This window comes from Megalobrama amblycephala, linkage group LG1, assembly GCF_018812025.1.
Source record: "Megalobrama amblycephala isolate DHTTF-2021 linkage group LG1, ASM1881202v1, whole genome shotgun sequence".
Classification (NCBI taxonomy): domain Eukaryota; kingdom Metazoa; phylum Chordata; class Actinopteri; order Cypriniformes; family Xenocyprididae; genus Megalobrama; species Megalobrama amblycephala.
The window spans coordinates 54,492,987-54,516,898 of record NC_063044.1 but is presented as its reverse complement, the minus strand read 5'-3'; the positions used below and the strand labels follow the sequence as shown (position 1 = coordinate 54,516,898).

The following is a 23,912-nucleotide window of genomic DNA, read 5'->3' as shown; positions in this document are numbered from 1 at the left end:
CAAATTCTTCTATACCCTGTCATTCTACTTCGATGTTCACGTAGTAAACACAGTGCAGAGCTTCCGTGTTATAAGCAAAGTCCCTTTAAGACAAGTCATTTCACTCGACGGCCATCTTTGAAAAGCCTCTCGGGTGCATTCAAGTGCATCTCTTTGAATGGGGAAACATCAAATTCTCCAAAGCTGTGTGCCAAGCTTTCGACCAATGAAATCTGACAACAACTGTCTCAGAAATTTTGTTTCTAAATGCTCAAATCATGTTTATTTTTCTCATATTTTTCAGGCTGGATCAAGGTAATGCGCAATGCACAAGAAAATGAGTTATGTTCCATAATTAACACAGAAATAAATAGCTGTTTTTAATTTTTAATTGAATTTTGTGTAAAAATTTATTTACTTTTGGCAGCTGGATCAAATCATGGAAAATAAATTTGGTATTCATCAATGGAAGATCAAGTACAGTGTGTTGCATTATAGGTTAGGGTTAGGCAATGCTTATATACTGCATAGTTTTGCAAATTTAGTAGCTAATCTCAGTATTCTGTGCAGAGATCCTATCCTTCTTCGTCATTCTCATTTGTACATCTGTACTACCTAATGTAAACCATAAAAGCACATTCACACCAAAAACAATATCTATAAAGATAACTATATAATGAAAACATATTACCATCAACACTAACGGATGATAATGTGTTTATTATAATCACACGATGCAGTTCTATCATCTGCTGCTTTAAATCCTCAAACTTTTTAAAGTCGGATCAATTCTGATTGGCTGATTGTCAATGCTTATATCATTCATCAGCTGGGAAAAAAATCATTCTGAAAGTGATTCCAATGATATCGTTCATCAGTATTGCTATAGTTGTACTGTAGACTTCCCTATTCACATAAAATTAGAATGATTATTAAAACTTTATAGTTACTGTCCTTGGTGTGGGGCCTTGTGTAGCAAATATCAACAAGACCACCCAATGAACAACAAAGACTACAGCAGATTATTTTAAAAGTCATATTTTATTATCATTTAAACACTCTAAAAAATGCTGGGTTGTTTCAACCCATGTTTGGGTCAAATATGGACAAACCCAAATGTTAGTTTAAATAAGCATTTAAATCAAAATGCATCAAATAAGCATTTTTTTTTTAGAAGTAATGAACCTTTTTATGTTTTAAATTTCATTTCTGTGGCTATGGCACATCAGAAGGAAGGGTTTCCGAACCCAACACGTGACTGCAGGTCGTGGATCTCCTGTAGAAGTGACTCTTTTTGCAAATTCATCTGTGAAACCAAACATTAAAGGAGGGCAAAAATTACATATATTTTGATACCACAGATCTTAATATTCACAAACACATTAACATTAGACAATACAAACCTTCATGGCATATTTATATGACTGCTCTGCTTCTAGTTTTCGGCCAGTCTGGAAGGACAAAACAACTAAAGTCAAATCTAAAGTCAAAAAATGCAAGATTATATTCATCAGTTTGCTCTGTTGAAAAAAATATTGAGCTGCTTTGCTCTCTTCTACATAGGCAGCAGGTTTTCGAACAGAGCTATTGTGCTTATTAAACAATAGTAACTGTAATTCCACTGTAAGAAGAATCAGGGAATGAATAAATGAAAGAAAGCAGTATGAATGTATTTGACAGTCACTCACCCGTAAACAGACTAGAGACAGGTAACCCCACACCTCTGGATTCCTGTTATTCAGTGTGTTGGCTTCAGTCAGCGCCTCTTCAGCCTCGCTCAGCTCCTCCAGCTGATGATACAGCAAAACACAATCTACTGATTGATAGTTTATACTTTTATAGAAAGTAAAAGCATTTTGATATGAATGTAAAAATGTCCACCTTCAGGTTGTGGTTCACGTGTCTTTTTGCTGTGAAATCTTTACTAATTTTTTATAAATCTTTACTACTTTTATAAAGTAAATAAAATTAACTTTCATATTGTTAGTAACATTTCAAGATGAACACTTGCTGAACTGAAGCAACTTAAATTTCTTTGCGAGTGAATGCAAAGTTTCTCATGGGAAAGCAAGTTTTTAAATATATTTTTCCTCTCAACTCATATTTTTTTTCCCACCACCATGTTTCTTTAGGGGCTTTGTAGGGATATGTATTAATTTTCTAAATGTACTCACTCTATAGTAGGCAATTCCCAGCCTGAGCCAAGTAAGGCATGACGGAGAGTGTTTGCAGGCGCGCAGGAATATAGCTTTGGCTTTTTCATACTACAGAGGGAATGAAACACACATGATAATTGCTTTATAAAAAGTAAAAATAACTCATAAACAAGATTAAGCTATTAATCCAAACTCACTTCTCCTTCCTGCAGGTAGATGGAGCCCAGACGGAGGAATATGGAGTGTGTGTCTGAAGTGTCCAGCACAGAATCCAGCGTCCGTTCATAGCAGCTCTGAGCCTGAGCGTAATCACCCCTCGTGTGATGTAAGTGACCCCACAGGGCCCATATGTCTGGGTTCTGCCGGGATAAAACACCAAGAAAAAGTGCATTCCATCAGTACTTAGTGATGGGACACGCTTCGTGAAGCTTTGAATCCTTTGCGAATCATTTGTTTTGAATCAGTGATGTGGAGTGTGTATCAAATGCTGTGTTCACGCCATGTTGTAATTACAGTAATTTCGAGATGGCAACACGTGACGTTCTACTCAGAGCTGTTCACATCCTTGGATTGGGAATTATGCTTTTTTATGGCGACACTATCAAAGCCTAAATTACTCAAGTGTAGACAAATGCCGATATTCTGTAATACAATATATCACGATAATGAATATGCACAATATTGTTATCGTGGGAACAAAATTTTTATAATACATTTTAAGAATACTTTCCCCATCAGCCATATAAAATGCACAAAACCGCTGTATTCTGCGTCAAAGGAACACGTGCTCAGATGTAAACAAGCCCAGCGTGCATGAGAAGCACATGCATGGTGGAACGAGTGAAGGAGACGCGCTGAATAAAAGTGCGCGTTCACTCTCTGACAGCAGAGGGCACTAATCCAACAGCAGAAATGCAGCGGTTACCCCGGAAACCTCATAAACGAAGCAGCTGTGCTACTGAACAGTAATTAAAATGCTTCAAATCTTCAGTCAGTTTTTTCTTTTCACAATGTTGTTCGTCACATTACCAAATCCTTAACACTTTTAGACTTAACAGGCTATTTATTTTCAAACTTAATCATTTTTATATTTTAATCTGGACTGCAACATGCCCTAATGATTGGAAATGTTCTGATTATTTGTTATTGTTAACACTTAGTGACAAAAGGCTTCATTGGTTAAAATGTTAATTCATTATTACTAAACTGGCAATGAAAAATACTAATAAAGCATTTATTAATCTTAGTTAATGTTAATTTCTTAGTTTAATAACATTACTAAAATAAAGTTAACTAATATTTAATGGACCTGAGCTAAAACTAACAATGATCAGTTGTATTTTTTTAACTTAACATTACCAGAAAATAATACCTTTTGTAACAAATATAGCTATTGCTCATTCTTAATCTTAGTTAATGCAATAACTAATGTTAAATAATGAGACCTTATTGTAAATTGTTACCTGTTGTTCTTTATAATTCTTTTGTACTTTAATCTGTTTGAAGCATTTTACTTCTACCGTATACCGTGATAGAAGTTTCAGCAATTATCGCAACATGAAAATTTGATACCGTCACATGCCTAGTCAGGTGGTACAAGTAGGAGTTCCCAGCTTACAAGTTGTAATTATGAGTTCTACGAGGACGTGAACACTTTATACAAGTTGAAATCTTGTAATTACAGTAATTACGACATGGCGTGAATGCACCTAACTTGCCAAAATCACATGATTTCAGAAAATGAGGCTTTGTGTCATCATGACTGTTTCAAAATGTTTCAAAATATCTCAATGGTTTGCCGCTAGGGGGCGATGATCTCTGTAAATGCATTTACAGTGTCTATGTTTTTCTTTTTTTTATAAATTTGTAAACATTTTTAATGACACATTTGTATAATAAAAGGAAGAGTTTTAATTACCATTTCTCTTATTAGCCCGATTAACCAAAAAACAAGTTCTCCACATATAACACATATTATACAGACACTTCATATTTAATGGTATTAGATGATTTGTTAATTGCATTTAATAGAGTACACCTTCAATAAAAACATTTGTAAAAGGTGTTTTTATGCATGTTTGGGCTGGGTTTCTGTTGCATTTACACAATTTTGACCAGCAGGTGTCACCAGTGTGTGGCGTTTTGAGCACTTCGAAACAGTGAATCATTTTGCAGGGAATGGAATTCAGCAGACCTGGAAGTTGTCGGCCAGCGCCTCCTTCAGGCTGGCCTCAGCGCTGTCGTGTTCTCCTCTCAGCAGCTGAAGCTGGGCCAGAGCGAGATGATACGAGCTGATGGTTCCTCTGTCTGGAGACAGCAGCTCTAAAGCCAGAGTCCGCTGGGCCATCTGGATGACACAAGCACAATCCAACATTAACTATTAACATAAATATTCAAATGTGCTTGATTCCTGCTCTGTGGAAATAAAAGTGTTCGTTGGGGAAGTAAAAGCTCCTCACCAGTCAGAATATTTATTGAATCTAAATATGAATAATTCAGAAAAAGGTTGAAGTCACTCATTAGCATGTGACCGCCCACTATATGGAGAATAATCCTGGAATGTTTTCCTCAAAAACCTTAATTTCTTTTCGAATGAAGAAAGAAAGACATGAACATCTTGGATGACATTGGGATAGGTAAATTATCAGGAAATTTGAATTCTGAAGTGAACTAATCCTTTCATGTAAAAATGAGTGATTTGATACTGATGTGCACAGGATCTACTGACGTGACCATCCGCTGACCTGTAATGCATAGTTGTGCAGGAGAAACCACACTGTATCCATGAAGATAGTGGTTTGGACACTGCTGGGGGAAAGGTGGTGTTGTACTTCCTGTTTACTCTCCTCTCTGTTCTGTGGGATGCCTTCTTCGTGTACGGCACCTTCATCAGTATCACCACCTTTAAAGTAAATGATACCATATGAGTTATAAATGATTTGTCAGAGAGCAGATAGAAATGAGGTGATCACCTGTCTTTTCTGTTTTTCCAGCTGGAATCTCACTTGTTTCATCCTTCTGGTTCTTCTCCTGACCAGATTGAGTCTCTGAGGTTACTTTTGGTCTAGATGACTGGCCATTTTGCATGATGGAAATAAAATGCTTATTGGCCTCCCGAAAAGCCATTTCTGCCTGGAATACCTTGTCCTGAGCCTGGCAAAACACACCTGACAACAATTTGACATGTTTTGTCAAAATTTTGCACACTAACTATATAATGTTGCAAAATGAACTCAAATTAATGGATATGGTATGACAGAATATTGAAAAAACAGTAAACTGTGCAAACACAGTAAATTCCCTGGTGTTAAATGAACACTGCTCAGTAGACTAGCAGAGAGTTAAAAGTAACATCAAAGTAGTTTTAGAGTTAATTATGTACTTAAAGTTCACCCAAAAATTAAAATAATGTCATTTATTACTCACCCTCATGTTATTCCACCCCTTAAGACCTTCGTTCATCTTCAGAACACAAATTAAGATATTTTTGTTGAAATCCGATGGCTCTGTGAGGCCTCCATAGCCAGCAATTACATTTCCTCTCTCAAGATCCATTAATGTACTAAAAACATATTTAAATCAGTTAATGTGAGTACAGTGGTTCAATATTAATATTATAAAGCGATGAGAATATTTTTGGTGTGCCAAAAAAAACAAAATAACGACTTATTTAGAGATGGCTGATTTCAAAACACTGCTTCATGAAGCTTCGGAGCACAAATGAATCAGTGTGTCGAATCATGATTTGGATCGCGTGTCAAACCGCCAAACTGCTGAAATCACGTGACTTTGGAGCTCCGCACCACTGATTCGACAAAAAAGATTCATAACGCTCCGAAATAAGTTGTTATTTTGTTTTTTTTGGCGCACCAAAAATATTCTCGTCGCTTTATAATATTAATATTGAACCACTGTACTGATTTAAATATGTTTTTAGTACATTAATGGATCTTGAGAGAGGAAATGTCATTGCTGGCTATGCAGGCCTCATGGAGCCATCAGATTTCAACTAAAATATCTTAATTTGTGTTCTGAAGATGAACGAAGGTCTTACGGGTGTGGAACGACATGAAGGTGAGTAATAAATGACATTATTTTCATTTTTGGGTGAACTAACCCTTTAAGTGATTGATTGTGTGATGATTGTTCGATTATTGATGAGCTTTATATGAAATCAACTGAAAAGACATTAAATCTCTCTTTTTTTACTAACCAGATTGACTATTTCTGTCACTCATCTACAGTTCTTTTTGAGAATTAACAGGTTTAGATGTTGATGTTTTGAAAATTGAAATTTTCATTTAGTTAGGCAGTTTTACTCTTGACTTTTTTATGGTAGTTGTTTTTTTTTTTTCTAGTAAAACACTGTTAGAAAAACCACAAACTAACATGAAAAGTCAAGAGTCAGACTGCCCAACTAAATGAAACACTGATCATCATTATGGTGAACAAACATTTTCAATAAAACATCAACATCTAAACCTGTTAATTCTCAAAAAGAACTGTCAGTCAGTCTGGTTTGTAATCAGAGAGATTTAATGTCTTTCAGTTGATTTCTTCTAAGGCTGTGGCAAGAAGTCAGTTGTAGTTCTTGTGTTTCTCTTTCCTTCAGTTCCTTCTGCTCATTATCAGGTGTCTTCAATAGAGGGTATGCACGTGACGTCACCGTCGACCGTTATGACTGCGGTCACGCACGCTAAGTGGCAAAAGACTGAGCGGCAGCATTGGTTTTCAGCGTGAATGCTGCGAAAAACACACAAAACACATTCGAGCTTTGTGATTGACTGTACAAATAGCTTTGACACAAAACCTGAGGTACATTTTTACAGACTGCTGAAAGCTACAGAAAAAAGCAGCAAATGGATCAATGCAATTCACAGACACAGCTGGACTCCAGCAGAGGAACATGGATTTGCAGTTATCATTTTGTGTCAAAATGTTGGATTTTGAGGTAAAATCATACCGTAAATATTGTATTGTTATATATTGTGTTGACAACTCATCAATTAAATATTTTCTATCTTATATTCTGCATAATTGGGTGTTTTTAATTAAACAACACTGACAAAAACTATACTATAAAACTATATGTTTTAGGGCTGGACAATATGACGATATATATATAACATTGATATAAGTGATTACGCGGATTTAAACCTACCGATATTGTAGTTATATAAAATATTCACAGGCAGATTTGCTTTATGTGTTTCCCCGCCGTCGAAATAAGGCAAATTTAAATGTCAGGAAACACTACTCCTGGCTGCATGTCAATATCCATGGATTAGGTTAATCTGACAAGTTGTAAGAAACACTTTCGTGCCCAATCTTCAGTGTAATCTTTTGTTTTACTCGCGTTTTCGCAGTTTCCCCTATTAAATCCAGTCACGCAGCAGGTTCCTTTGCTACTCAGTCCAGCTGAGGGAGCGCGTTCCGGCGGGAAAGTGACGTCGATGCATACCTTCTATAATTGAACAATCAGCACTAAATTAATCACATAAGTACATAATTAACTCTAACACTGCTTCAGTGTTACTTTTAACACCAACAGTGTCAATTTCACACCGGGGAATTTTGTTTTGGGGTCTGTAAGATCTTTAAATGTTTTTGAAAGAAGTCTCTTCTGCTCAACAAGCCTACATTTATTTGTTCAAAAATACAGAAAAAAACAGTAATATTGTGAAATATTATTACAATTATATACAATAACTGTTTTCTGTTTGAATATATATGGTAAAGCTGAATTTTCAGCATCACTACTCCAGTCGTATGATCCTTCAGAAATAATTCTTTCCTGTCACTTTTAATCAATTTAATGCATCCCTGCTGAATAAATGTATTATTTTCTTAAAAAACATCTTACTAACCCCAAACTTTTGAACAGTAGCATATGTACTGTTTGATTCTGTTCTCACCAAATAAAGTCCAGGCGACCACGTTGTTCGGCTCTACACCTGTCGCCCTTTCAAAGAAAGTCTCTGCATCCTCATAGCGTTCATTCATGTCCGACAGAACACCGCACATGAGCAAACTGCACCAAACACCAGAGAAAAAGACTGAAAGAGTTCAAGCACACATTTAGAAACCTAGTAATTTCTGAATGCTAACCTGGGTATGTGAGTTTGCTCAATGGATAAGGCCTGTTGAAAGCACTCCTCTGCCTTCAGGAGGTCATCGGTCAGCATGTAGAACGCTCCATAATCAAACCAGTGGGACGGGTCACTGCGGTCTCGAACCAAACACTACAGGGGGGAATTCAGAGAGACATGAGTCACATCCAGTGATACTGGCATATCACAAATGATAACTAGAGCTGTGTTTGAAATAGCACACTGTCATTAGAATGGAACTCATTGTGTATGCATGAGATACCATAATTATATGCTACATTTTTCACAAAATATGGTGCATTCATGCTTGAAATGCCAAATTGATCCTTTCTTGCATTACATTAACATCCAGGGGTTTCACTTTGCAGGGTTGTTTTTTGTACTTCTCATTATTCTCAATGGTAATCTCATTCTTATTACTGTAACAGAATGTAAAAAAAAAAAAAAATAGCCTTGTGGGCAGCACAACGACATATAGCATTGTTGTGCTTAAGGAGTCCCGCCTAGTGGACCTTTCCTGATAACATACAACAAAATTACTAAAACTTTAACCTAAATTAAAAAGAAACTGGAAAATATAAAAATAAAAACTATAATTCAAAATATTAATAAAAACTAAACTATAATTGTCACAGTTGCAGTAAGCAACACACACAAAGAGGGAATACTCTTTAAATAGTCTTTAATAATAAACTCAAAAATACAGAAGATAAGGAAACCACACATTACATAAAGATGTGAACCAACTAGGAATAAAAACAGGTGCAAATCAGAGGTAACCATGCAAACAAACAGGGACATAATCACTAAAATAGGAGACAGATACACAGGAACAAAGGGTTATGGCTAGAAGTGATACAGCTACGGCCAGAAGTGATGCAAAATATTACCATAAAATAACAATAAATTAAATTTGCTACTTATTAGATTGTGTTTTATTAACATCTACACCTACCCCAACCCTAAACCTACCCTTATAATAATGCAAATACAGTAATTAATTGTTGTTCGGCGTGACAAAAATTATGTAATATTAATGTGCGCATGCCCAGTAAGCCCTGGTAGGACAAGCTGGCCGTAGCTGAATCCCTTCTAGCCCTAACTGGAACAAAGGAAACAGGAACCAAACACAGGGAAACAATGTGATACAAACTAAAAGTCCATGAAAACAGAACATAATCCTGACAATAATATTATCTCAATGAAACTAAAATAATACTGCTTTACACTATAGTATAAACTACTATTTAGATCTGTCTCCTATTTTAGTGATTATGTCCCTGTTTGTTTGCATGGTTACCTCTGATTTGCACCTGTTTTTATTCCTAGTTGGTTCACATCTTTATGTAATGTGTGGTTTCCTTATCTTATCTTCATAAAAACATGCTGTGTTTAGTATTATGATGATCGAGACAGAATGTAGTGTAATAGTATGTTATTTTTGAAGCATCTAGAGTGGCATAATGCTTTACCTCCTGATAGTACTGTGCCGCCAGCTGGTAGTCCTTGTTGAGTTGGGCCTCTTTGGCGAAGTGTTTGAGTTGAGCACAGCTCAGCAGAGGCTCATGATGCGTGTCCTGAGAGTCCACTGACAGGCTCTGATTCGATGGAGTGCATGAAAAACACAGAAGAAACAGAAACACAACTGATAATACAGAACCTAAAGCACCAGTGCTAAATACTAAGCTTAACGGTTTGTTCAGATCAATGACCCTCAACATGAGTGATGCTTCCCTTATCAAATAATACCAATGAAATGTTTTGAGGCCCCACCTTATTGAGAGAAACATGCATCTCATCCACCAGGAACACATAGAGCTGACTAAGGAATGCTTGGAGCTGTTCAGGATCTGAGAAGGCCTCTGTCCTCAACATCTTCTCTCTTACGATCCGGACCACAGAGTACTGCCACACAACAAACACCAGCAGCTCATTAACATATGCTAATTAGTCTGCCCTGATCATTTAAAAAAAAAAATCAAAGCTAAATAGAAATATTAAAAATGAATAAAAATTACAAAAGCACAAATTAAATGAATGAAAAATAAACAAATGAAAATAAAAATCCTTTTAAAGGTTGTTTGATTGTCCAAAACAGATTATTATTGTTAACTAAAACTAAAACTATTTAAAATTGCTTTCATTAATTTAAATAAAGCTGATTTAAAATAAAATATAAATATTAGATAAAAACTTGAACTTAAAAAAAAAACAAATGAAAATGAACAAATGAAAGTTGAAAAATGAAATGCCTATTATAACCAAAATAAATGAAAGCTTAATACAAATGTATTAGTTAAAAAAAGTCTAAATTATAAATACAAAATAATACAAATGATGAAAGCACAATTATTAAAATTAAATGAAATTAATTAAAACTGAAAATATAAAAATAAAAGCTAATTTTATATATATATATATATATATATATATATATATATATATATATATATATATATATATATATATATATATATATATATATATATAAATGTGCATGATATCCAATACTACAGTATAACAGTATTTAAAAAACATTAAAATAACACTGAAAACAGCCAGCTTAAATCTAAAGGAAAGAGAGAGAAAGGGGTTAAGAAACACTTAAATTATGGCTGTTTTGTTGCAAGAAACTTTGAATAATATTAAATGGACTAAATTAAAAATGACACATTTAACATGATTAAAATTCACCTTCATCTGTTCCTTGAAGGCAAAGTATTTCCCAGAGCAGTTGAGTTCTCCGAGCAGCTGAGTTTTGCGTTGTTCCTGTAAGACGGGGTCCAGAGGTTTCCCACCAGGCATAAACGCGTTCCCGAACAGCTGCTGGTACTGATCCAACACCTGGGCGGCCACACTCGCTATCTGAGACTGGTATTCCTGTACTGCCTGATAATACCATGCACGTTTATTATTATTCATATTATTTATTAGCAATTTGGGTGATTCTTATAAAAAATTGGTCACATTTCACAGCCAAATATTTATTTTTTTAATAAAAAGCTTAAAGTTTGAGAGTCAATCTGTGGATTAGTAGTGGTGTGTAAAAAGTATTTTCTGCAGGTTACATTGTTACGTCAGTAGGTGGCGGTAAATTACCATCTTTATGAGAGAGCCACTGATTCATTCATTCATTCAACTGATTCTTTCAAAAGTGGATTAATGATACAAGTAACGAACCACTGAATCTAATGATTTGTTCAAACACATTCATTCAGGAATAAAATAGGTGTGTTCAACTTGAAGCAGTGCTGCACAGATTCAGTGTATGATATCAAAGTACCAATTAAAGAGCAGTACTTTAATGTCATACACCAATCGGTCTGTGCAGAGCTGCTTCAAGTCAAACACACCTAAAAAGCAACTGTCTGAATGAGCGAGTCATTGAATCACTCAACCAATTCATTCAAACTAGAGGTGCACCGATACGATAGCCGATTATTCAGACTGATATCTGCTGATACTGATAGTGTGGGGATTCTGCCTTTTATGCCTTCTTTTAAATGAATAATAATTTGATTATAATTAATAATAAATTAATAATTCTCTCCATTTCATCAACTTGTTTCAGAGTAATGTATCAGTTATAAACAAACACATTACTCAAATGAATATTAACATAAATTAACTAAATTTTGAAGATTAAATTAATATTTCTTAACTTTCTAAATGTTATTAATTCATATAATTACTATTAATATTGAACATTAAACTGGTTTCTTAGCATTTTCTTCACAAATTTAGTGCATTTTCTTGCCATCTTTTGATTGACAGGATATATCGGCCCTGACTATCGGCTGTTTTTAAACTATCAGCTGATAACAGATAGTGTGAAAATCTGCTTTTATCGGCCGATACCGATTATTGGCTGATATATTGGTGCATCTCTAATTCAAACACTCGGATTCATTCTTACATATTCTGAACAGCAGCACGACTGCAAGTGTCTTATTGTTTAATAATGCAACACATTCAGTTTAATGCAGGGGACAAAGTGCTTAATTGTCATGTTACAGTGGAAAATATTTATCTTTTTTATTATTATTTATTTATATTGAAGTGAAATATGACCCAGGCATTTCATGGCAAGTTTCAGCCATTCTCTTTTACCATGATAGTGTAAACTGTTATAGATAAAGGAGACTGTGAGAGGAAAATATATGACAAAAGTAGTGAGAAAACAAGAACACATGTTGTTTTTACTCTTTCTGCTCCTGCTGGCCGTCGAGGCAAAGGAGGTCTGGGAGGAACCAACTCCATCACACTGCATCAGACAAAATGAATTAATCTGAAGCACTCTATAGACATATTTTGAAGACAAAACAATGCTTTGAATTTGAAAGAAACTCTTTCTCATTACCGTTTGGCCAGCTCCTCTGGTGGTCTCTTTGGAACCAGCGGCTTTTCCACAGCAATTTCAATAATAATGTACGATCTTGAATCTGCATACATCTGAGACAATAACAAAAGTGAAGATCACACCTTACCAAGACTATTTTCATATATGACTGCTTCATTTTGATGCATAATCTACAGATGAACTCACCTGTCCCTCCGTGTTGACCTGTGGCTCCAGCCCAGTCACACTGTCAGACTGAGCAGGCTTTCCCTGGGAATCTGGCTATAGAAAGAGGACATCAGTTAGTCTTTCCTACATAGTAATCCCATTAATTACTGTCTAATCTTATTTGAAATGTTTTGTGTGTATTAAAATAAACATGAAATGGCATTCAAAAACTTGCAATGTGATGTACACATTCAATAACTGCAAAGTCATACCGTTGTCTCACTTGTGTCTCCATTGACATTTTAATAGTTGGTAGTTGAACGAAACAACATCTGAGATCTCAAATAAACTCCATTGAGCTATGAAAGAGACCTCTGGGCGATAACATTTCTTCAGGGAATATGATAAAGGTGTGTGTGTTTGTGTGTGTTGATTCAGCGGCTGTTATTTGTCTAGCGGGCAGCTGCGGCGTCAGATGCTCAGTTGGTGGGGCGGCTGTGTGTTCCTCGCCTCTCTCCATCTGCTGCGGAGCCACGGGGCGTCAGAGAGGGGCAGATGAGCAAAGGAGATGATTCACCGTGCTGCGACGAGGCCGGCAATCTGCTGCTATTACAGCTAATTGGTTTGGGAAGCGTGCCTCGGCCACAGATCCGGATTTAATTAGGGGGGATATCAAAAATGAGCCCCAATGCCGCACGGAAAGGGGAAGAGATGGCATCTGCTCCAAATGATCTTATCCCATGAAGTCTATGACGTCTTGTTTGGGTTAAACGTATGCTTTGTGTGCATGACATCTTAAAGCAGCTGTGGCTTTGAGGAACATTGAACCGCTCTGAAGTTGCTAGCTCATAAGTGGCCTAAATGTTGTCACAGATGTTGTTTCGGGAGAAGTCAAAATAAACTCAACTAATTGTCAACCAGAATGAGTATAAAGCTATAAATTAATATGCATAGCAGGTTAGATCATTTAATTATGGAGAATTTGATTTGAGCTCATATTGAAATCTCTGACCTTTGATTGAGATTTTAGGTATCTGAGCAGACTTTTGAGGCAGTGAAATTACAAACACGTAGGAGGAGAAGCGATTTCGATATTAATAGGAACTGATTTGTCTTTTTTTCTGTACCTTTTTGGGAACATCTTTGTTTCCTCTTTGGTTTTCAAAGGTTTTACTCTGAAACGCCCTTAAGGAGTCGACGGAGGAATTGGCTCGATTTCGGCCCAGTGTCGGCGGTGCTCTGCTGAGCTCCTTCAGAATGCTGTAGGTCCTCTGAGTCTGGAACAGCACATAAAATAAGATTCACTGCCAAAGAATGAAAAATGAAAATGATGCACTTAGTATTTTGTTATATGCTTGGTTGGCTGATTAAACTGGTCTTGGACTTTTGTTAACATATCATTGTATTGCAGGGTTCCCACTCTAAGCCAAATGTCAATTTCCCTGACTTTTCCTTGACTTTCACTGACTAAAAAGCTGTATTTCCATGACCTATAATGAATGGAAAAACAAGCCGCTGTTGTGCTGAGCACTGAGCACAAATCAGCCACAGACAGTATTTTAAATCCATCCATTTGCAAGCTTTATTTACTTGTTAAACTAAGTTGAACACTCATACACGCAACATATTTTGTGCTTTTACCCGTTAAATGCACTTTGATGTTTTTCTGTACTATTTCTACAGAAATTAATTTGTAGTTTTTAAGTTTTAAGGGGTTAAACGCTCTAGAGCAGTGGTTCCCAAACTTTTTAAAGTGGAGTGGCTGTATTTACGAATGAATCACTGAATCAATTACTTTCATGAACAATTCGTTTAAAGCCATAGATTCGTTCACGAACCAGCGCTGTGTGCTGTAGTTAGAGCAAATACTAAAAATACTATGAAGAACATCACTTTTTGTTTGTTGAACTGTTGTAAAATTTCACATTTGCAATCGTGTGGATATTTGGATTTGCATTCTTGCTCGTATAATATTATCAACATTAAAAACAAGAACTTAAAAAATGTATGTTTTGTAGAAAAATTAATTTCAACTTTGATAAATGGAAACTAAAATTTAAAGCAACTAACAAAAATCACTGATATTCCATGACTTAGACAAAAAATATATAAAATTCCCTGACTTTCAATGTCTGGAATAGAACTTTTAAAATTCCATGATATTCCAGAAATTCCATGACCCGTGGGAACCTTGGTATTTGGTGCAAGTGGACCAATTAAAAACTACTGGTCCAAAGTACAATTAATTTTTGGGTGTAAAACTACTCATTTAAAACTAGTTTAAAAACTTTAAGCACCATCCCTGATACAGGAGATATCAGCTTCATCACTGCAAAACATGATTTTCTTACTCAGTATTTTTGTCTTGTTTTTAAATCAAGATACATTTACATGAGAAGCTAAATTAGTTAAGGTATTACTGTAAGTCTTTTTTTTTTTGAAAAAGAGAAAAAAGAAAAAAAGAAACTGGCAATTGGGGAAGAAAAATCAAAGACTATAACTTAGAAAAAAATCAAAAGACTTAACGCCGCTTTCTAAAAGAGCTTTCCCAGCGGCTCTCGCTGCTCTAAAAGAGCTACAATCGCCGTTTTCACGGCGGCGGCGTTGCCTCAATGCCGCGCCACAGCTGTGGCACATGCAGAGCCTCGCTCCGCAGATCTTCGCTCTCTAGCAGCTGTTCACCGCGCCGCCCTCGTGCCGCCTTCAGCATCTGAGAGCATTCAGCTCATTCCCTGCCGTCTTCCGTCAGGTGAGTACAGAGCTTATTTTCTACTTTCTCGCTAGCGTTTGTCAAATGCCGTCTCCGAACGCGTTATTTGCCGGGTCCTCCCCCGCAAACCGCGTTCGTTGAGGATGCGAGCTCTCGCTCTCTCAGCTGAATTTGACATGATGTTCTCCCCTGACTTAGGCGAGACTCATGATACATTTTCTATCTGAGTGAGTTTATTTCTCCTTCTCTATGTGCGTCGCTCGCCGGCCCCTCCCCCGCGAGCCGCGTTAATTCAGAAATATGACATGTCTGTCTTCCCCAGCTTGGGTGAGAAACATGTTATATGCTTAATTTAATGGAGCATCTTTCTGCTGTTTGCACTGAGTCTTCTCTATGCGTTGTTCCCCGGTTCTGCCCGCGAGCCGTGTTTATTGAGAAATATAACATGTCGCTTTCCCCCCTCTTGGGTGACATTCATGTTATAAACATTCAGTTTATATAGCAGATTTTTGCAGAAGTTTACTGAATCTCTCAGCTGAATTTGACATGATGCTCTTGACTTAGGCGAGACTCATGATACATTTTCTATTTGTGTGAGTGTTTTTCCTTATCTCAATGCGCGTCGCTCGCCGGTTCCGCCCCGCAAGCCGCGTCGATTGAGAAATATAACGTGACGTTCTCCCCCGACTCAGGCGAGAAACATGTTTTTATACTGTATTAATGGAGCTGATTCTGCTGTTTGCGCTGAGTTTCTCTATGCGTTGCTTGCCGGTTCCGCCCCGCAAGCCGCATTCATTGAGAAATATAACATGTCGCTCTCCCCCTGTCTCGGGTGAGACATATGTTATATATATATAATGTATATATTTCAGTTGATACAGCGTATTTCTGCCGAGTTTGCTGAATTTCTCAGCGCATTGCTTGCCGGTTCTGCCCTGCAAACTGCGTCCTTTGAGAAATATAACGACACTCTCACCTGTCTTAGGTGAGACCTATGTTATTTATATTCAGCATATCAGTTGATGTAGCATATTTATTCCAGTCTCTCTGCGTGTCGTTTGCCGGCCCTGCCCCTGCAAGCCACGTTCATGAGGATGTATGCGCTCACTGAAAGCGAGCTCAATGCTCACTTGTTCTCGGTGGAACTAACATGCTCATTATGCTGGACCTCTGTTCATGTGACTCGCTGGCTCTGCCCTGCGAGCCGTGTTCATCGAGGTAGAGCGGTCTCACTTCCGACACTGCTCGGTGGAATATATCTTGATGCTCTCCCCTGACTCAGGTGGGACACATGTATATTTTTCCAAGAAGCATATATCTGTTTACTGAGTTTCTCAGCGTGTCGTTTGCCGGTTCACCCCGCAAGCCACGTTCATGAGGATGCGTAGCATTTCTAAAAACTAGCCGGTGTGCAGGCCCCCCTTCCAGCGGCCCGCCAACCGGTGCCATTCAACCCCTTGTCACGCGGGCCTGGCAGGCCATCCCCGGAGTATCAAGTGGGTTCTGGGGATAATATCTCAAGGCTACTCGCTCCAGTTTGCTCGCAGACCCCCGCGTTTTTGCGGGGTGCTTCCCACTTCAGTAAACACGGACGACGCTCACGTCCTCCGAGCCGAAGTGATGTCTCTGTTCGAGAAGGGGCCTATAGAAATGGTCTCCCCTCAGAGAGCGATTTACAGCCATTACTTCCTCATTCCCTAGAGTGATGGTGGTCTCAGACCCATCTTAGACCTCAGACTCCTGAACCTTTCCCTCATGAGATGGAAGTTCAAGATGTTAACGCTGAAGCAGATCCTCGCGCAGGTTTGCCCCGGGGACTGGTTCTGCTTGCTGGACCTGAAAAATGCATACTTTCACATCCAAATAGCCCCCCATCTCAGGCGATTCTTGAGATTTGCATTCAAAGGTGTGGCTTGCCAATATATGGTCCTTCCATTCGGGCTGTCCCTAGCTCCTTGCGCTTTCCCCACTGGGAATCCGGGTTCTCAATTATCTCGACGACTGGCTCATCCTAGCCCAGTCACGAGCCGAGCTGGAGCCTCACAGATCCGTGCTACTCAGCCACATGGAGTGCCTGGGTCTCAGGGTCAACTTTGCCAAGAGCTCACTGCTCCCCAGCTAACGTATAATGTTCCTGGGTGCAGTCTTCGACTCAGCCCGTATGACGGCTGTAGTATCGCCAGAGCACGCTCTGGCCATTCAGCAGCTCGTGGCATCGGTCAGGAACAGAGCCTATCTCCCTCTGAAGTACTTCCAGAGGATGCTAGGGCTGATGGCTTCCGCCTTCCCGGTTCTGCAGCTCGGCCTTCTTCGGATGCGGCCTCTGCAATGCTGGTTGACGTTCCGGGTCCCTCCTCACGCCTGGCGGCACGGCTGCCTGCGTCTCGGGGTCAATCAAGCCTGTTTGACAGCTCTGAAACCCTGGATGAACCCTGTATGGTTCAGTCAAGGTGTACCCCTATAGGCGATGTTCAGAAGAACGGTGCTCTCAACAGATGCACCCAACACAGGTTGGGGTGCTCTTTGCAAGGGCAGACCGGCCTTCGGCTCGTGATCTCACGAAGAAGCCATCTGCACATCAACTGCCTTGAGATGTTGGCAGTGATTCGAGCCCTTCACGCATTTTAGACACACCTGACAGGACGCAACGTCTTAAGTTCAGTCGGACAGCATGACAATGGTGTCATACATAAATCACCAGGGTGGTCTTTCGTCCAGCCGCTTATGCGCTCTGGCGAAGCGTCTTCTGGAATGGGCAGTACCGAGGTTTCAGTCGCTCAGAGTGACTCACACTACCGGGAGAACAAACTTGGGAGCAGATATGCTATCCCGGAGCAATGTCCCCTCAGACGAGTGGATGCTCCACCCCCAGACGGTTCTCACGATCTGGGAGTTCTTCGGGAAGGCAGAGGTAGACCTCTTCGCCTCAGAAGACAACTCTCACTGCCCAATTTATTCTCGGAGGACATTGCGCTGGCTCATGTCTGGCCCAGCACCCTCCTTTACGCTTTTCCCCCGATTGCTCTGCTCTGATCTCGCAGATCATCAGATGAATCAGGGAAGACAAGCACAGAGTCCTCCTGGTGGCCCTGCTCTAGAGGAGCCAAATTTGGTCCTCAGAGCTGTTCAGGCTTTCCACAAAAGCTCCGTGGCCGATCCCCCTGAGACGGGACCTCCTCTCTCAGGCGAACAGGACGATTTGGCCCTCGATGGGAGCCTGCTAACCTCCCCGGGGACGTGCTGAATACCAGAGCTCCGTCCACGAGACGCTTCTACGCCCAGAAATGGTCGGCTGGTGTTCTGTATGCAACATAAACCCAGTGGAGTGTGATGTATCTCCGATACTGTCTTTTCTCCAGGAGCGTTTAGAACTGGGTCACACCCCTTCAACGTTCAAAGTTTACGTAGCAGCCATCGCAGCGTTTCACGCTCCTATCGCTGGCCAGTCAGTGGGACGAAACCTTGTGGTGCGTTTCTTGAGAGGTTCTAGGCGATTGAATCCACCTCATCCTCTCACCGTTCCCACCTGGGATCTCTCTTTGGTCCTCAGAGCTCTCAAAGGGCCTCCCTTTGAGCCACTGTGTTCAGCTGACCTCAGGCCCCTGACGCTCAAAACCGCTCTGCTACTTGCACTAGCATCGGTTAAGTGTGTTGGCGACTGGCAGGTCCTCTCCGTGAGCCCTGCATGCCTTGAGTTCGGGTCCAACGACTCCAAGGTCGTTTTGAAACCTAGGCTACATCCCTAAGGTGCTCTTGACTCCATTCAGAGCACAGGTCATTTCCCTCTCAGTGCTTCCTCCCTCGTCGGACGAGCGAGAGCTGGAATTGCTCTGCCCCGTCAGGGCATTAAGGACCTATGTTGAGTGATCACAGCCTTCCGGCAATCCGATCAGCTCTTTATCTGCTTTGGTGGCCGCACCAAAGGTTCTTCGGTCTCAAAGCAATGTCTTGCGTGTCGGATAGTCAATGCTATTACTCTTTGTTACTCCTCTATGGGCCTTAACTGCCCCATAGGAGTTAGAGCCCACTCCATTAGAGGAATGGCTTCCTCTTTGGCTTGGTCTAGTGGAGTTTTGATTAAAGACATCTGTGAGGCAGCCGGCTGATCCTTGCCGTCCACTTTTGTCAGATTTTATCATTTGGATGTCCCGACCTTACAAGCTCGGTCATCTCAGTATGATCCAGCGGCCTCTATTGAGCTCCGCTTCATGCCACTCTGGGAGTTAACTCCCCTTTTGGTAGTGTAACAAGGGTTCGATGGCTCCAGCCTTCTCACTTGTCCTCTGGTTCCCTCGCAGTGTCCAAGACAAGTCCAGTCGTTCCCTGCCGTGGCACGGCGCGGTTGAATTCGTTCCCCATATGCAGTACGAGTGAAGTATCGAAAGGGAACGTACTCGGTTACTAACGTAACCTCGGTTCCCTGAGATACGGAACGAGTACTGCGTTACATGCCGTGCCACGAGGCTGCGGCTTCAGTGTCGTTGCTTCAGTCGAATGACCTGAAGTCCTATGGCGAAGTGCCTGCTTATATAGCTACCCCGCCCATTTCGGCGGGAATATTCGCGGGCTTTGTCGCCATAGGCCGCGCAGCTATGCCGCGCCGTCATTGGTTCATCAACTTGTCTATGAGTGAACCAATGACGATGCAGTTACACTGCGTTATTGAAAAAGGCTTCAGTAACGGGAAAAAGGAGACCTTTCCCCATACGCAGTACTCGTTCCGTATCTCAGGGAACCGAGGTTACGTTAGTAACCGAGTACGTTTTTTGTCATGATTTGAGCGTTTAGAAACAAAATTTATGAGACAGTTGTTGTCAGATTTCATTGGTAATTTCAAATAGGAAGTTTAATTGAAAGCTTGGCAAACAGCTTTGGAGAATTTGATGTTTCCCCATTCAAAGAGATAGGAGCTGCACTTGGATGCCCGAGAGGCATTGCAAAGATGGCCACCGAGTGAAATGACTTGCTTAAAGGGACTTTGGAAAAATATACTTGTTTCCCCTTTGAATTAAGTTTATTTTTCTTAGCCTATTGGCAGATATTTTTTCTTGGTTTAATCATAAAATCTTTATTGTCATATGTTCTGTATATTTGTCCCTGGACTTTTGTTATTCTTCCTGTTTCTGCCATCTTTGTAGTCCTTTTGTAGTTTTTCATGTTTATTTCCTTTTGTTACCACATTATCTTGTTGAGCTTGTTGAGCTTCTAAATACCAGCAGGAAATGACTGAGATGCCCTTGAGCAAGGCACCTAACCCCCAATCACTTCCAGGGCGCCACAGCAAAACATGTGTGTGTATCCACGGTTTGCAGTGTGTGACTTCACTACTCACTACTCCAAATGTGTGTGAGCTAACTGGATATGTTAAATGCAGACGACAAATTCTGAGTATGGGTTACAATACACGTCACTTTCACTTTGTCACTTGTTGATTGTAATGGTGCTGTTTGCTTCCACTTGCCTTGTTCCTATTGTTTATTTGGCTTCTATCATTAAAGCCTCTGCAATTAAATCCATGTCTCTGCCTGCCTTTTATTGCCCCGCTCATTACATTTATTAAAAAAAAAACAATATCTTGAGTCATTTTACTTCTCATGTAAATGTATCTTGATTTAAGAAAATATTTTTTTAGTTTAATTCATTGGTGTCAGACTATGTTCCATCATTTCTTCATCATCTTGATTTGATTCATTTCATGTGCATATGACTTATATTCGCTCACCTTATTCAGTAGATCAGACTCATAAAACGGGTAGATTCTGTACACCCCGTGTATACGCCGTACTCCAGGGTACAACAACGGCACCAGATCCATGTAAACCACTCCGTGAAATGAAATCTGTGGCTCATCCTCCCCCTATACAGCACACACAAGCAAAATCGTTTTGTGTTTTAATCTACACGTTATTGCGGACTTGTTTTGGGTTTTGAATGCCATCCCAAGATATGTTAAAGTTCAGGACGTTTCTCACCAGCTTGTCTCTGGCTGATCTCCCACCTTTGGTTGGAACCGTCTGATTGGCTTTCATGATCTCAACAGGCCACAGTCTGCATTCTGCAATCCTGCGGGACAGACTAAAAACAAATGGAAGCCATCATTGGAGAACGTGACAAATAATGACAAAATAAAGTCGAGTGCATTGATTAAAAGAGGTAATTACTCACCAGGCCACGCCTCCTGCATCAATAAAGCAACGACGTGCTGTATCCCAGCTCACTCTGTTCTCATTACACTCCGCGTTTGCTCTGAAATCATTATCCTACAACAAACACACAGATCAATGTGGTGACACTGTATATTCCTTTCACATCCATCACTGTCCATTAATGTCTCAGATCACCTCTATGTCAGTAAGGTCTCCGTGATCCATGTCTGTGGGTTCTGTGTCAATATAAAGGCCCTGAATGACCTCTGCTCCTGGTGTGAGAAGAGGCCCCAAGGGCCATTTTTTGGGTCTTGGCAATGGCTCCCGCTCGCCACCCATTTTTAAGACGCCATTGGAGAACAACAACACTTGCTCTCTCTGAAAAAAACAATAAATAATAGGTGAATTATTTCTTTAAACATAAAAATATCTTGCATATATTTAACCCTCTGGTGGTCTTCTGTCATTTTAGACCAAGAAATTTTCACATTTTTAATTTTTTTTCTAACAGTACTATGAAACCCATTAAAAATACAAAAAAAATAATAAATATTACTGAAACAAAATATAGTACATTAATTTCATTAAAAAATATATATATATATATATATATATCGCATATTGTCTTCAGTATATTTTGACTGCTGAGGTTCACATGTGTGACTCCTAAGTAAGGAGTACCAGAGGCTTAAAGTGTTTTGCTTCTTGTGATTTGAAGAATCAACTACTGATGAATCATTTGAAATGACAAATAAACATAATCACTTGTTTCTTACCGTGGCTGAGACAGGCATCTGCAGGGCAGCTACATAGCTGGATGGAGGTGTGGAGGCAGGATTCCAGACTTCGGGAACGGAATACACCGTCTCCACGGTGACCATCAGCACATTAGAATCAGAGCGCTGGGCATCAGAGAGCAACGGCTCCGGAACGCTCACCATCACATCTAGTGTGGACTGTCCATGGAAACATATGCACAATATAAAACGTTTATTTACAAACATACTAAATTAGAAGTGTAAAAATGTTGTTACTTTAATGCCGTCTTCATGTGCAGCAACATCTGCCGGTGATCCGGGCACCGCATGAAGGAGCACGGTGGATGAGAAGCTACACTGACCTGGAATAAAAACAGATGGAAATCTCAAGAATATGAGAATGCATAGTGGCATAAAATGTGTCAAGTTTGAATAAAATTAAATGGTTTAACCTCGCAGTAGTGGCAGGAGGTCCACAACGGCTTGTCCTAGTACTGTGGTTTTCTCCTCTTTTTGTTTTTTCTCTTTTGGTAAGATCTCGAGCACCGTCACTGAGGGCACACATGCATTTCTGCTTGTATTTAACCATGTCCAATTTAACTGATGAATAGGTTTAGATAATCTTTGTGAGTGAATGTTCAAAACTCACATATGACAGGTTTATGTGCCACATCATCCAGTGAATGTGCTACTTCTGAGCATTCAAAACTACAGGTGAAGTTGTAAACCACATCTTTGTCCACAGCAATGTCCAGTTTCTGTGAGTCTCCCAGCAAACTTCCATTGAACTCCACCCGAACAAAACTGAGACACGAATCAGTCCTACTACCTCTCTGGAATAATCACAAATGAGTGTGAAAACATATTATAACAGCAAACTTTATAACAATCTCTTACAAAGATTTTATCATAGTGCCAAAATATTACTACAGCTATAATAATCATAATAAATCAATATGGGATCTCATTAAAACATTGCAAGAGGCTTTCATAATCTCGCTCTTGTTTTGTTTATGTATTTATTTGATTTTTTTTTTTTTCCTCAAGTCAGTGGTGACTAATGCCATGTTTGTTTTATTATTATATTTTAGTAGCAACAGTAGCAACAGCAGTAGGGGACACTGGGGCTAGTTGTCACACTGCATACTGCAGTCATGATAGTAGGTTTATTTGTGAAAGTCAGTTTCTTCTCTAATTTAAAACAGTTTGAACTAGGTGTTTAAACCATATATCAAGAGAGAACAAGAATTTAAGACCCTACAGTTAGTGAAATATAGCCGTTCCTCGTGTGACAACTAGCCCCGGTTATGGTTTCCACGAGAATATCTCTTCACAGTCATTTCAAGGCTTTTATTTAAGTGATTGTAAACTGGTTTTAACGACTTACCAAATGATTTCCAGACAGCACAGTGACCTGCACCGGAACAGCTCTCCCAAACTCTCTCTGATTCTCCATGTTGGAAAAACTAAATGAGTTTCTCCTCAACACCAAACTGTTGTTGCGCAGCGCTCGCTTGTTTCCACAGCAACGACGCTCCGTGTCAGT

At 39.5% G+C, this 23,912-nt stretch overlaps 1 protein-coding gene across 1 annotated transcript; it reads right to left on the bottom strand.

Annotated features, from left to right (window-relative positions):
• Nucleotides 1-1,074: 1,074 nt before the first annotated feature.
• cfap70 (cilia and flagella associated protein 70) lies at nt 1,075-23,909 on the bottom strand. The gene is made up of 26 exons (XM_048201815.1): nt 23,754-23,909; nt 23,016-23,199; nt 22,819-22,917; nt 22,643-22,728; nt 22,385-22,564; nt 21,804-21,986; nt 21,628-21,722; nt 21,435-21,537; nt 21,185-21,319; nt 13,880-14,029; nt 12,792-12,866; nt 12,606-12,697; nt 12,449-12,509; nt 10,940-11,134; nt 10,019-10,150; nt 9,718-9,843; nt 8,244-8,377; nt 8,051-8,166; nt 5,108-5,302; nt 4,880-5,037; nt 4,330-4,482; nt 2,333-2,494; nt 2,154-2,243; nt 1,668-1,769; nt 1,383-1,430; nt 1,075-1,285 (listed from the first exon to the last, which is right to left on the bottom strand). Exons 1-26 carry the CDS (start codon nt 23,820-23,822, stop codon nt 1,205-1,207), a joined length of 3,204 nt encoding a protein of 1,067 aa, XP_048057772.1. The 5' UTR covers nt 23,823-23,909; the 3' UTR covers nt 1,075-1,204.
• Nucleotides 23,910-23,912: the final 3 nt, after the last annotated feature.